Source organism: Purpureocillium takamizusanense, chromosome 2 (assembly GCF_022605165.1).
Source record: "Purpureocillium takamizusanense chromosome 2, complete sequence".
NCBI classification, from domain to species: Eukaryota; Fungi; Ascomycota; class Sordariomycetes; order Hypocreales; family Ophiocordycipitaceae; genus Purpureocillium; species Purpureocillium takamizusanense.
In genome coordinates, this window is record NC_063069.1 from 4,323,881 (window position 1) to 4,336,742 (window position 12,862).

Consider the following 12,862-nt stretch of genomic DNA (forward strand, 5'->3'; position numbering starts at 1 on the left):
GTCGTGTCACGGTGGGCAGTGTCGTTTGCTTTAGAGCCCGTCCTTCGACCCATGATGTCGCCCATATTGACGTGTGTGGTGACGGGCGGATCGTGCTCATCCAGTTGGAAAGTAGCCATCTTGCAACGTGTAGAAGGTTGCTGTATAAAGACTTTGAGGAAGAATTGAAGGTGCCATGAAAGTTGGAAGTAGGCCTGCTGTTGGGATATATATACATTCCTCCTGACGTGGCGAGCTTCTCTTGTACGTCTGCATGCAGAATCCTTGCGTCCAAAGACCGTCTTGCAGACGGCCACACGGAAGGCCGCCTGATCTGCCGACCCTGCGTTCCGGGCGACTTTCCATCTGTACCGCTACCGGCATGGTTCGACTACGTGCTGACGTCCCCTGCTTTGGCCATTCGCGGGGATGCAGCCATATGGCTGTGTGGCCGTTGAGCGCCGACGGCTGATGCACAGTTCCACGGTACCATCGTCATGAAAGTCAATGGTCCCATGAACTCGACCACCCCATGCGGGGGGCATCTTGCTCAGGCAATGGGACAAATCCTGTGGCATGGTGTCTGGTAGATGAGTTAGTGCGCCGCAGAACGTTTGGCTACATTTGCGAGACTGCTCACCAACTTGGCTGCGAATAGATCAACGACGTGAAGGGCTGCAGCTGGGGACCTTGGCTGGGATGACCGTTCTCCCTTTATATGGCCAATGGACGGCGTAGTTCAACCGCTGATGATGGGGGTGAGCGGTTGCCGTGCTTTGCTTGGCCATTGGAGCTAACCTCGGTTCAGAAGGGACAAGATGACAGGAAAACACTGTGGTCACGGCTGAACTGGGGCGCTGCAGCCGTGTTTCAGAGCTCCCACCCATGGCTGGCCCTTCTTTGATTGATCTTCGCCACCCGGGGTCCTTGCACAGCAGGAGGGTTCCCCGCGGACCAACACGAACTGTCGCAGTTCGCGGTTATGAGCACGGAGCTTGTGTAGCTCATCGGATGGCGTGACCGCTCCTGGTCACTCCAGGAGGTCGCAGCCACTGTTGAGCACTAACCACAAGACACACGTACATGGTCTGTATGCGTTATCTCAGAGATATAAAGAGCTGTCCTCAACCGCTCTACGTCATCGGTTGCCATTTCGCCAAATCTTGTCCTTTGCTCTTCCGGGTCTCGTCATTGCGCAAATTAACATCGCGTCCCAATGCAAATGTCCACCAGGCCCTAGGACCTCGTTCCCTCCATCAATGCGTCTCCATTGATTTGGCTTTCAGAGCAAGACCTGCTTCAACCGACATTCTGGCTCTCATGGATTCACCTGTGGCGCAGCCGAACGGGGAATGCTGGGCAGAACAACTAATTACTCCAGCTCCTATGCCTCAGGGCTCACAGGATCGCCCTCCACAGCCGGTCCAGGAACGTATGGCTCATCAGGACATTGTGGCGCCCGTTTGCACCACTGAGCCCGTGACTAGTCTTGCTGCGCCGCATGAGAACCGGCAAGAGTTGGCCCACGTCCCGCACCAAAGCGCGCCACCAGCCATGGCACCCGGGCACGAAGCCCCAAGGATGATGGAATCGGATGTCGAGGTTGCTAAGGACATGCGCTACCGTCGTAGATCTCCAATGACGGCCAGGTCGAAACGTAAGGGGTCTCCTACCCTCCCCAAGCATAGAGCCACCGTTAAACGAAACATGCCTTAGGAACCGTTTATCGTAGCTAAGCTCTTATTCTATCGCACAGGATACCAAGGCGTCTCTAGGTTAACACCCGCCGAATTGAACCGCAAGAGGGCAAACGACCGAGAGGCCAAGCGCGTTAGTCGGCTTAGGACCCAAGAGCTCATCAGTTCTCTTTTGAGAAAAGTGAAAACACTGAAAGAACTCAGGATCTCTGACGGCGAGACTATTCGCCAGCTCCGTCACCGTAACGAAGCTCTTGAGATGGAGTACTTCTCTCTTTCCGCGGCAACAGGCTTTTCATATGCACCTGGAGCAGGTACGAGAGTAACTACTAGCACGACAGACCCTGCAAGTACAAACGGCTAATCTGGCGTATCTTACATTCTCGTCAGTGCTATCCCAGCAGTGCGGCAACTTGGCTCCGGATCTGACCTATTGCAACTCGGGTCTGGAAAACTGGGTACAGCCGTACTAAGTGGCTAATATGTTAGGAGGCAGCGCTCATTCTTCTGGTGGGTGGCTCACTGTATTCGTCTTCATGCTGCTTTTCTTAAGGGCCTGTATCTTATGTGCTGGCGTTTATTCTCTTAAGCGCATTTCTTTGCGCTTCCATGCGTCCTGCTGGGCGAAAACCCACGACAAGTGCTGGCCCGGGAGGCCCTCCTGTTCGGAAGCGGTGGTGTTATTGTTCTGTCGACAAGTTGCCGAGGGCAGGACGAAGATGACAAGATCGTAGTCGGAGTCCCTCTGGGTGCGCTGTCTTGCATTCGCGTGTACGGAATTGGGTGCTACGCCATGTTGGGCTTTTGGTCGAGGACATTAATGATGGGCACCTTGTCTGCGTCGCCAATCGTTTCAGAGGCGACATGAGGAAACGTGAAGAGCACGGCCATCCAGGCACATGCTGCAGACAGTCGAGAATGTACCTACCTTACCGTCCCTGCAAGTATACATACAGCACGGTTGCGATGCTTGACAATATGGATTATGCGGTGAGGCGCCTTCTCGGGAGCGACGAATGGTGGAAGGGGGTGACCCGTGTCAGCTGAAGCAGCCTGAGAACCATGATACCAACGAGAATCATATCCGCCGAAAGGGGCAAAGCGCCTACGTTGGCATCCCCTGTTCCCATGTTGGCGCTCGCCCGTGACTGCAAGGATCAAGCCCGATCAGCCAAGCCCACGCGGAACGTCACGCAAGGTCATGTCTCACGTCTGTCTGGTATTGAAGGAAGGGCACTTCAAAGTGTACGTTGGCAGGGTGGATGGGTACATGTGTTCGGGCAAGCCAACTCGTAAGCAACGAGCACTGTGGACGGTGGGGGAGTGAGGAGGCGGGAGCCACTCCCTTACTACGACTCGTTCAGGGTGTGCTACCAGTCGCACCAATCCGCATCGCTTCGTCGAACGCCACAACGCCAACAACGGGCGGCCTAACTCGTCTTACCTGATCCCACCGCGTCAACAAAAGCAAATACCAACAGGAATCAGCAGTCAACATGGGCATTGCCACAAAAGGTCGCATCGGAGACTCACCAACGCGGTTGGTCCTTGTACAGCGTAGGTTGCATTGCCACCGACTAGCTTCACATGGTCGGGTGTTGCTCCTACGGCACTCCATGGCGCATTATACGGCTTGGTGTTTGCTCCCGAGGCGTACCCATTGAGCCTAGCCGCTTCCCGCGCTGGATGGAGAACAACCAACTGTGCGGCACTGGAAGCTGGAAAGTGCTGTCACCGTCATCGCAACGAAGGAGACGCGGTTTGCGTCCCACGTGGAGCTTGAAGTATGCCAGAGATGTCATTACGATAGGGTGTTTCCTATCCGCTTTTAGCATCCGTTGGGCACGCAGTCTTTAGAGTGACACTAGAATACGCGTTATCTAGCTAACGATGAACGGTCCCATGGACTCTCCACGATACCAGCGCAAGCCTTGCCAGACCAGGCAGACGCGCTCCTTGACGAGCCCGCGATTTAGTTTGGCGGGTTAATGAGGGCATAAATGTAGTGGATGCTACCGTTGATAGCAGCGAGCCCCTCATGCTCCAGGTACATGATGCGATTGGGAAGCCAGACCTTGCGACGCGCCGTTCCAGTGTTACTATCTAGTAGCTTGATGTCAATGGCTTCGTTTGTGAGCGGAAGCACGAGTGCGCCCCCCAAGGTAGGCCAGGCTGCAGTCCCCTGCTCGCTTCGGAATGCTTCAGCGCGCAGATTGAAGAGATTTTCGATTTTCCTCCCGTGCTTCGACATCCAGCGCTCGATCTCGGTAGCCTATGCCCATTAGCATGTATGGGGTTGTGACGAATCTGCGGTATGTACCTTCTCCGTGACGGCAGCGTTGAAGTATTTTTGAGAAGCCAGGGGATGCCCGTATGAGTAAAGGCCTTTGGCTGTCTGGAGAGGATGTGAGATGATGACGTCGGTCAAAATGACGGATATAGCGGCCTGTTTAAGTCCAATAGCACGGTGTCCTAAGGCAAAGAACTTCACGAACGCTCCTCGGCGTGGCGCAGAAGATATCTGGTTGCAACTCTGCAACGACGACCCGGAAGGGGAGCTGGAATCTTGCCAGCTTGCCAAAGTTGTGTCTGGAAGCAAGATGTCACGAATCGCACGAGGACTGAGTGGTTCATCAGTCGTGCAACTGAGAATGTGGTAAAGAGAGAGTCAAGTAGACATACCTTCGTCCACTACACTCACCGCCAAGTAGCAGATACACCACGTTGATAACCGACAGGCACCCTGATTGCAGCTGCTTCTCCGGGCGATACACGGTAGACTTTCGTTCGGCTACATACTGTCTGGATTGGGCATGATAATGCTGGAATGTTGTCCTCCAGTATTTCACTCATTTCTCGATTAGCGTTAAGGCTACACGGTAGGGCTTTACATACCGTGTAAAGGAAGCTCGTTCGAACGTGGTCCAAGGATGTCCGTGAAGTCCTCAACGAATTGGACGCCTCGGCGCATTGCATTGCCAATTTGCCGAAGACTCTCATCACCAAGCTGCTGTCCTGGCTTGCAAGAACGCTGCAGACACAGCCTCAAACACTCGTATATTTCGTCTCGTGGATGACGTTCATTTATCGCCACATCCGACAGGCCAATGACGGCCAACCTGAAGAGTTCAATGAGATTCTCTTCTGTTTTGTCCTGAGCGAGCAGCTCCAAATGCTTCGCACACTCGCTGAAGAGGTCCTTCCAACTTAGGGCGGCCTTTTCTTCCAGACTGAGGTGTGAGAGGATGAGCCGCTGCAGTGTTTTGTTCACATCGTCCTGTGTATGTAGGATTCGGTCCCAAGCCTGTTCGCTCTGCGGTAGCTTCTTCAGCAGGTTCCGCACTATAGGCTCCCACTGTGTCTGTTTCTGTGACGGTGCTGAGGACGAAGCATCGGGTCGTGTTCGAGAGGATTCAAAGATATCAGGGTTAGTGAGGACGAACTGCAAGGGCTTCTCCATCGTCTTGGTCAGAAAGGGAGGAGTGTGGGGCATTGTCTGGTCTCTGATAATTCAAGAGCAGATGTGAATTCGTCACGTGGGGGAATGGGGGTTGGGAATTGCGGGGGCAAGTCACAACGATGGCCCCGTAATTGACGATTCCTGAGCTGATTCTTCCCGCTGCGGTTGCAGGCGCGAGGTTCGGCCATGTCCTCTTTTGGCACATTGATCGCCGCTAGTAAGGCCCATTTTCGGCTAGAATGGTGTCGATCGGACAGGTCAACGGCGGCCAGCTTTGTTGGTCCATGGTGCGGCGCAGAAGCCAGGGGCATGTTCCGCACTTGCTACGCGAAGAGTTCCCCGCAGCCCACCGTCGTTTCTTTTGTCCGACGTAGTTTTGTGTTCTCTTACCCTTGTATTGGTTGGCTTGAGTGTCAGTCACCATCCAGGTCCACTTGCCGGTTCTGGCGGATATGCAGCCTCGTGTTGGTGCCGTGAAATACCATGTCTGCGAAGTGACTCGTTATCACGGAGCAAGCCTCAACTGCATGCACCACAGTCCTGAGTAAGGACCTCCCGGGGACAGTGAGGGGTGTGGGACGGGGTGTGCAGAAACAACTATGGAGTCGGCGTTTGGCGCCCGTCAGGCCGTGCATGTACTCAAGGCTCAAGCACTTCATAGCCTCAGCTCACTTCTCCATTCAATGCCAGCCGTAGCCGGCGAATGCTTTCATGAGACGTGAATTACAGTAGCTACCGAGCAGGGTACGAGTCACAACAAGCCCGCACGTAGCCGAAATGAAGGTATCACAGTTGGATCGTCGACCAGGCCCCCGCAAATCCGTTCTCGCGTTGGTCGTGGCGCGGGAGGAGGGAAGGTCACCCATGTTGCAGCTGTTCAGATGATGCGCGGTTCGCCTATAGCACACATTCGTACGTCGACCAGAGCCTTGGGTGATAAGTACAAGCGATCTTGCTGCGGTTTGACCCAATTCAACATCGCAAGCCTACGAAACTGACCGCCTCTGCGAAGAATCATGCTCCGGGAAGATAATCAACCATACGCAGTAGCCGTGAGTCTATCATCCCGGACGCCCCGAGACAACCGCTGACCCCTGCAGATCACTCATGGCGATGACGGTCATCCTCAGTGCAGCACTATACACACGGTGCTGACCATTCAAGTCCAACATGGAGACACTTACGACGAAATTTTCCATTCGGAGGAGCATCAAGCCCTCCTGGATAAGGACGCTGTTGTCTGCGGTAGCCAGTACGAGCCTGGGTGCGCCAAAGATCATCCAGTACCGGCTACTGATGGTGGAGGGCTAGAAAGACGCAAAGTGGGACAGTAGATGAGCTGGTGTGTTCGAGAAGCTATGAAAGGCAGACAAATCCATGTAATCCAGAGTCAATCTTGTGCGAACATGACATGCCGACACCCAAGAGAGGTACTACCCTCCGTACGGCACACGCTCCCACTGATCGTCGGTCTCTCGACGCACTCCGTTGGCACTTGAAAATGCCGCCCCCCCGTTGGCGGCAGAAGGTGCGACCGGCGCCGGGACGCGTTCGGGCTCAGCAGGCGATGAGCATCTCGAGGACATGGATGAGGCCGCATACCCATCGAAGGGTGACGCTGACCTTGAGGAAGCTCGAGACGGCTCCAAAGGCGGAGGTAGCGGCGGCGGTATCTGCCTTCCGAAAGGGCCTGGTGGTGGTATATGGCCCCTGGTCGGTAATGGCGCAAAAACATGAGGCTCAGGAGATCGGCGGGTGATCTCCACCAGAGAACTTATGATCGAATGCAACGGATATCGCAGGGGATAGGCGTAGCACAATTCATGGCACATCCGTGCTGCAATCCAGACGCCGACGACATTCACGTCGTTCTCCGTAGAGTTCTTGGTGAAGTGAAACTCACTGGACACGCTTTTCCTGCCGGGGTCTTTATAGTGTTTGAGATTTGTGAGGGAGCGTTTGATAAGACCTTGATCTGAGGGAGAACCTGTGTTCTTCATGTCCAATGTCTTCAGTGATCCCTTCGGAGTCTTGTTCTCAAGGTGCTCGAGCCGCGCCGCTAGAGATTCCTCGGTAAGAGGCTCATCGGTTGGGTCGATACGCAGGTGAAACTCGGCAGAAGTGGCAATGTCGTTCAGCTGTTCCAAGACGTCAACTTCTGGGTCCCAGCGCCTGGGGGACGCTGCGACGCGAGCCGCAAGTGCGACAAGCCTCAGCTGCGGCTGTTCGTTTGGCAGAGACATCTTGAGTACAAGAGGGCAAGGAGGGGATTTTAGGTGCTGAGAATGCTTGAATGGTTCTGACTTCGTGGTTTGCAAACCTGTCAGCGGCTGGTGTTGACTGTGCAGGGTATATGTAGTGCTCAAGATACTCGGTTGCCTGATGTCTCTGTGATTGCGAGGCGGACCATCCTTACCCGACCGGCCCCTACACCTCCGCCCCTCCCGGACATGATGGGTCGGCCGCATGGTTCTATTGACATGAAAGTGGCTGCATCGCTTGCAGTACGCTTGGACACTCCTTGTCCTAAGAACCGGCCCCCCAATGATCCAGCCCGGGTGACCGGCTTCTTCCCGAGGCAATTTTCGCTGCCGCTTCTGCAGCCGGTCGTAGCTTCCTCGATCCCCGACCGGGCACTACCACTGCACACAGCATCACACTGGAGGTACTAGTCCAGGCTGCGGGTTGTTGTGTCATGGTGAAGTGGAGGCACCATGTGGCTTGAGGAAGTGCTCAAGAGATATAGGCTGGGACAACATGAATACGCAGAGATCGCATGGTCTATTGCCAGCTTCCTCACTGCTTGCGTATTCGCGGTTCATCGGCAAAGCAACATTCATAATGGCTAACGCCCCGTCGTGGTCCTATTGCCTTCTGTGCCAGCTTCTCCATGGCAAGGATGACACGTTTCAAAGTTTGCGCCATTGGTACGATGTACTGGCCGGCGTCTACCCCTTAGTTCTGCACATTGCGAAAACGTCAATCATGGTGTACACGGTTGCTGTGCTCCTGCATGGCCTCTTACGGAGCTGGAATAGAAGCACCAACGAGCTGCCGAAGCCTGCGGTGCACAACACCCAGGGGACAGGGAGGGGGAAGGCGAAACGAGTCAAGTTCGGCCTGCCTCTGACGCCGTTTCTCGCATTACACCTGACTCTAAAGAACAAAAAGGAGGACAGGGTGCTCAAGGTTGGGCTTGTATTTGGGCCTGTCAAAGTGATGTTGGTTACGACACTCGAAAGAGGCTGGAGGGAATCCATTAAACCTCAGATTAAGATATATGGGGCGGCTTCGATCGTGAAAGGCTCAACGACTGTTCGGTAGCGGCACAGACAAATTACTCACGCGGGGGTGATATTTAACACAGATGGTTGCTATTGTTTGGATCTGCTATACGCGTAGGATCCCAAGAAGTTGGTCTCCCACCTGAACGGGTTACAACCCTTGATGACTTTCAATACCGTGTATGAACCAACGCTCTAGGGAGCTGATGAGCCCAGTAACAGTTCGTCATTTATCGAGTTCGGTGGTGTAGCGTAGCGACGCTCCAGAAGTCTCGCAGAAAGACGTGAATGAAGGCAACGACGTCTGCTATGTTGGTTGCTAGGGTCGTGATGTGTCTCCCAAGTTAGCTCCGGTGGCGATATTTTCTAGCCGGCGAGCATCTCCAGTGATGTTATTGTTCTTCTCATTCCTCGGCTTCATTCTCCAGATGCGCATGCACAAGCACTCGGCCGTAGGCTCAGCGCAATCATACCTGACGGCGTACTCTGCGCAGATGTCTTCCCATGGAAAACCGGCGAGTCGTTGGCTATAGAGCCACCGGTCCTGCTCATCTGTATTGTCGTTCTTGAATAAACCGTGAAGGTCGAGCCGGCTGCTTCGGCGTCGTATGCACCTTGCCAGACGAGGGACGGAGCTGTCTTCCCTATCAACGGTGATCTTTCCGTTGTCCAGCTCCTGCAGGCCAGGATCAAAGAAATCCTTTATGCTGTGCTTCTCGAGCATGCTCTTTCTGCGCTCACCATGTCGAATAAGTTCTTTTATCTGATTCATACTCAGGCCTGTCAGGTGCGCAGCAAGGTTGACGTATTCCAGAGGGACCGCCTTCTCAATAAGACGCAAGGGTAGGTTCTTCCCTGCCGTGGTTCGGGGCTTTTGTACCTAAATATGTAGGTGATTTACCCTATCGAGGCGACCTACCACCGCATACCCCTAAACTACCCAAGTGTAGCGGGATCGACGAAAGTTTCCGTGAGAAACTTGTGCTTGCTGCTGCCCGAGGCGTAGATTTGAAGTGGCAATCGCTCGTCGTGTACAAGAGTTGGTTCGTTGAACAAGCAGGCATCTTGAGAGGAACGGACTGGGCAGTGGTCTGCGCGCAAACGAAGACAGGAAAGCATTGGCTGTGTAGAGAGATCGACTTGCCTGCATGTAATCCCGTTGTCCAGCACCTGCCTGCGGCCGCCACCCCTGATCGAGTCAGAGCGATCGAGCGGTGTTACAGCAACGGACGCCACGAACCGTGTTGACTGGCTTCTCATCAGCTTTTTCGCAGCCCTTGCTCAATCAAGAAACGCATCCACGGCCAACCAGGGCTGGCACTTGCCACGATGGCGGTACGCTGTGTTAGTCCGTCGAGTGTCTCATGCATCAGCCGCGCCATGCCACCCACCACTTTCGAGCTCAGGGGCAAGGGTAAGATGCGCGGCAATATTAGGGAATCGCGGTTAAGCCTCACCGTTTACTATTCTGACGCCCCCTCCATCTGACGAATTCTACCTATTGTCATGTCCGCCGCATGTGACAAGGTGCCGCGACTTTGAGCTGGCAGGCGAGATGCTTGGCTACGAACCACCCAACCTGACTCGAAGATGGGGGTTAACGGTTTTGGTAGCTATCGACTTCGGCCCGTGTCGCCTGCAGGGCTCTCCGACTCGTGTCTGATACCCGGTGGCTGGCAATGGGTACTTTAGGCTACTCCGTATTTGCAGATCATCGAGCACGTCGAGGCCGTTGGGGTATCGGAGGCATGCTCCATGCAAGCTCCTAGTCACTCTCGTATCCACGATCACCGCGGGCACGGGTCACGAAGCGACGTCCGCATCCGTGGATAGCCGGCAGTGGTGTCGTTCGCTCGTAGTCGTGTGTGCAATCATAAGTGCGCGACCGATCTATCAACCGCTCCCGTATCGTGCCTCACCCGCCTGGGTCAGCGCCGACCAGGGGTTTCTGCGCTACAGCACTAGCCGGTGGCCTGACGGACACTCTTCCAACACACTCGCATCACCATTCCGCGTGCTTCTTCACGCCATCATCCATATTCGCACAAGACCAGTGCATCAACCACCAGCTACCTCTATTTGTTCTCACCAAGCCACACTCGACAACAGTGTGAGGCCATACATAGTCCGTCATGCCTACCAAGTTTGTTGATATCTTTAGCCTATGCTTTCATACTTTGGAGTATGTGGCGGAAAATGGCATGCTTTTGCAGATAGATGGCGGGACAACGGTTGACTGCCCCGAGCGGTACCAGAATTCACCACCTGTCGATGTCGTTGAGGTGCGGTATTATGTTACGAGGTGCTTCAGGTGCCAGGATCCTGCACAGCTCTTTGAAAAGATTGCAAAGGCCCAGGATGACGATTCTGCGAGGCTTGCGTTCGAGGAACACATCGTTGGCGATTTGCAAAAGCTTTTGGTGGACATGGAAGAGGATGGCGTTCGACCACAGCTTCGCGTCTTTTATGACCAAGATTCGAGGAGTATCAGTCCTGAGTTGTCGGTGAATGAGGCTGTCGATCTGATATGGCCCCTGCTCTCTGAAGTCGTGGAGCACACGCTGCGGCGGGCCATATGAATGAGGGCGATACGTCGTGGAGCACGAAGGCGACACGATATAACTAACTGTCTGTGTATTGCAGAACTGTCCCAATTGCCTTACTGTCATGCCATGCTTTAGTTTGTGTCTTGCTCACACTTGGATATGCCATTGTAGCTTGCAGGTGCTGAAGGGATGTCGTGGTCTGCCAGCTTGCATAATCACATGCAGGGGTATCTGGGTATAAAGCAGGACCTGTCCCAGCCAAAAATCGATGCAGTCTTCCTCTCCTGTTCTACTCCCGCCACAAGGGCATTACGCAAGCCATTGGCACTCTTCTTATATTTCCCCACAGCGGTGACGAGGATCAAGTAAAGGGAAGCAACATCAGATATGGCGGCCGGCGCGGTCAATTACGAGGGTGATGAGCAAATCTTCCTGCGTGCTTCCGAGGAACTTGGCTTCGTTATCCATCAACGCTTCGGTGATAGTGCGTATCTCCGTGTCTAAACTTCCAATGATACCTACGACTAACTGGTCGCAGAAGCATCTCCCACCATTGACCAGTTGGCGAAGTTCTCGGAGAAACTGGAGCAACACGGAGCTGGCGAGGGCCTCTTGAAAATGTTTCGCGCAGATATAACCAAGTTTGAGTTCGAGTTTTATGAACGCAATAAGTAAACACGCAATGGAACATTCTGCCTGAGAATAACCATGAGAGTCCGTCCGGCTGCGCCTGTGTTGTGTCATGTTACTTTGTCGCAGGTTGAGGATAGTAGTTACCCGACAGGCCAACCCTTCGCGAATTGTGGTGCTCTCACTGCTTAGCCCTAGGCTGAGGAATATGCCAGCCGACTGGCAGTGTATGAGAAGCCGGTCCTAGGATTGGAGAGACTGGAGTGGAGCAAATCTTTACCGACATGCCCAGGACACAGCGATGCAATAATACCGCCCTACCATATCAAATGGTGGATCGACGCAACTGTAGTGTTGCTCTTCTAGTTTTACAAATACTCAAATTACATGAACCACTAAAGCGGCCAATGAGAGCGTCCTGACCATCGTTCGGGCGCCAGTGGCATGCCAAGAAGTTGATCTCCGACCCGAACAAGTTGTGAGACCTCCACGTCTTCAATGCCAGCCTTGTCTCCTGAGAAACGCGTCATGATATAGCAAGGCCGGCAACAGCCTATGCTTCGTCACGTTAGGCGGTCTTAGATGAACTCGGTTCAAGGACGAGGTGCCAGTGCTGTTGCCGAGAGGAGCTCATTTCGTTAGCTAATTTGGCAGCGTGATTATTTTCCGTCGGGCGGGAAGCCCCGACGACCACTTTGCCGCCTCTTCGTGATGGCTGACGTGGTGTGAGCAAGTCTGCCAATGGTGGGTTCCTTTGCTTCAACTTCTGGAGACGCATGATCAAGGCGCTGGCCGTAATCGTAGGGCAATGGAACATCTCAGCATACTCTGCGCGGATGACTCGCCACGGTAACCCGGCTAGCCTCTGCTGACAGAGCCATCGCTCCTGCTCCTTCATAATTGCTCGTTCTCGTGTTGTGAGCAAGTCTGCCAATTGTGGGTTCCTTTGCTTTAACCTATAGAGACGCATGGCCAAAGCGTTGGTCGCAATCTCAGGGCAATAGAACCTCTCAGCATAGTCTGCGCGAATGACTGGCCACGGTAACCCGGCTAGCTTCTGCTGACAGAGCCATTGGAGCTTCTTGTCTCCAATTTCTCGGATCACTGCTGGTAGCGTGTTGGCAGCGTCACAGGTAGTGTCTTCGGCCAGTCCCCGATTTGTAGCCTTAGTTTGTGCCTCTTGGGCAGGCTCTCGAGTTAGGTTTATATTGTTGCCACTCGTTCGGATAAGTTGCTGGATTGACAAGGGAGGACGCTCAATGAACA

General features: G+C 54.0%; 5 protein-coding genes across 5 annotated transcripts; 3 read left to right on the plus strand and 2 right to left on the minus strand.

Annotated features, from left to right (window-relative positions):
* The first annotated feature begins 1,163 nt into the window (after nt 1–1,163).
* JDV02_003090 (uncharacterized protein) lies at nt 1,164–2,637 on the plus strand. Its single transcript, XM_047984183.1, has 3 exons — nt 1,164–1,636; nt 1,736–1,990; nt 2,067–2,637. Exons 1-3 carry the CDS (start codon nt 1,300–1,302, stop codon nt 2,147–2,149), a joined length of 675 nt encoding a protein of 224 aa, XP_047840157.1. The 5' UTR covers nt 1,164–1,299; the 3' UTR covers nt 2,150–2,637.
* Nucleotides 2,638–3,451: 814 nt separating this feature from the next.
* JDV02_003091 (uncharacterized protein) lies at nt 3,452–5,169 on the minus strand (the record flags this gene model as incomplete). The annotated part of the gene is made up of 4 exons (XM_047984184.1): nt 3,452–3,948; nt 3,997–4,297; nt 4,359–4,524; nt 4,572–5,169. The coding sequence occupies 4 exons, from the start codon at nt 5,167–5,169 to the stop codon at nt 3,649–3,651; spliced, it is 1,365 nt and encodes a 454-aa protein (XP_047840158.1). The 3' UTR covers nt 3,452–3,648.
* A 1,524-nt stretch (nt 5,170–6,693) lies between these two features.
* On the minus strand, nt 6,694–7,379 carry JDV02_003092 (uncharacterized protein; the record flags this gene model as incomplete). The annotated part of the gene is made up of 2 exons (XM_047984185.1): nt 6,694–6,846; nt 6,903–7,379. The coding sequence occupies 2 exons, from the start codon at nt 7,377–7,379 to the stop codon at nt 6,694–6,696; spliced, it is 630 nt and encodes a 209-aa protein (XP_047840159.1).
* Nucleotides 7,380–10,552: 3,173 nt separating this feature from the next.
* JDV02_003093 (uncharacterized protein) lies at nt 10,553–10,999 on the plus strand (the record flags this gene model as incomplete). The annotated part of the gene is made up of 1 exon (XM_047984186.1): nt 10,553–10,999. The coding sequence occupies one exon, from the start codon at nt 10,553–10,555 to the stop codon at nt 10,997–10,999; it is 447 nt and encodes a 148-aa protein (XP_047840160.1).
* A 292-nt stretch (nt 11,000–11,291) lies between these two features.
* JDV02_003094 (uncharacterized protein) lies at nt 11,292–11,646 on the plus strand. The gene is made up of 2 exons (XM_047984187.1): nt 11,292–11,450; nt 11,505–11,646. Exons 1-2 carry the CDS (start codon nt 11,354–11,356, stop codon nt 11,639–11,641), a joined length of 234 nt encoding a protein of 77 aa, XP_047840161.1. The 5' UTR covers nt 11,292–11,353; the 3' UTR covers nt 11,642–11,646.
* The last annotated feature ends 1,216 nt before the right edge of the window (nt 11,647–12,862 follow it).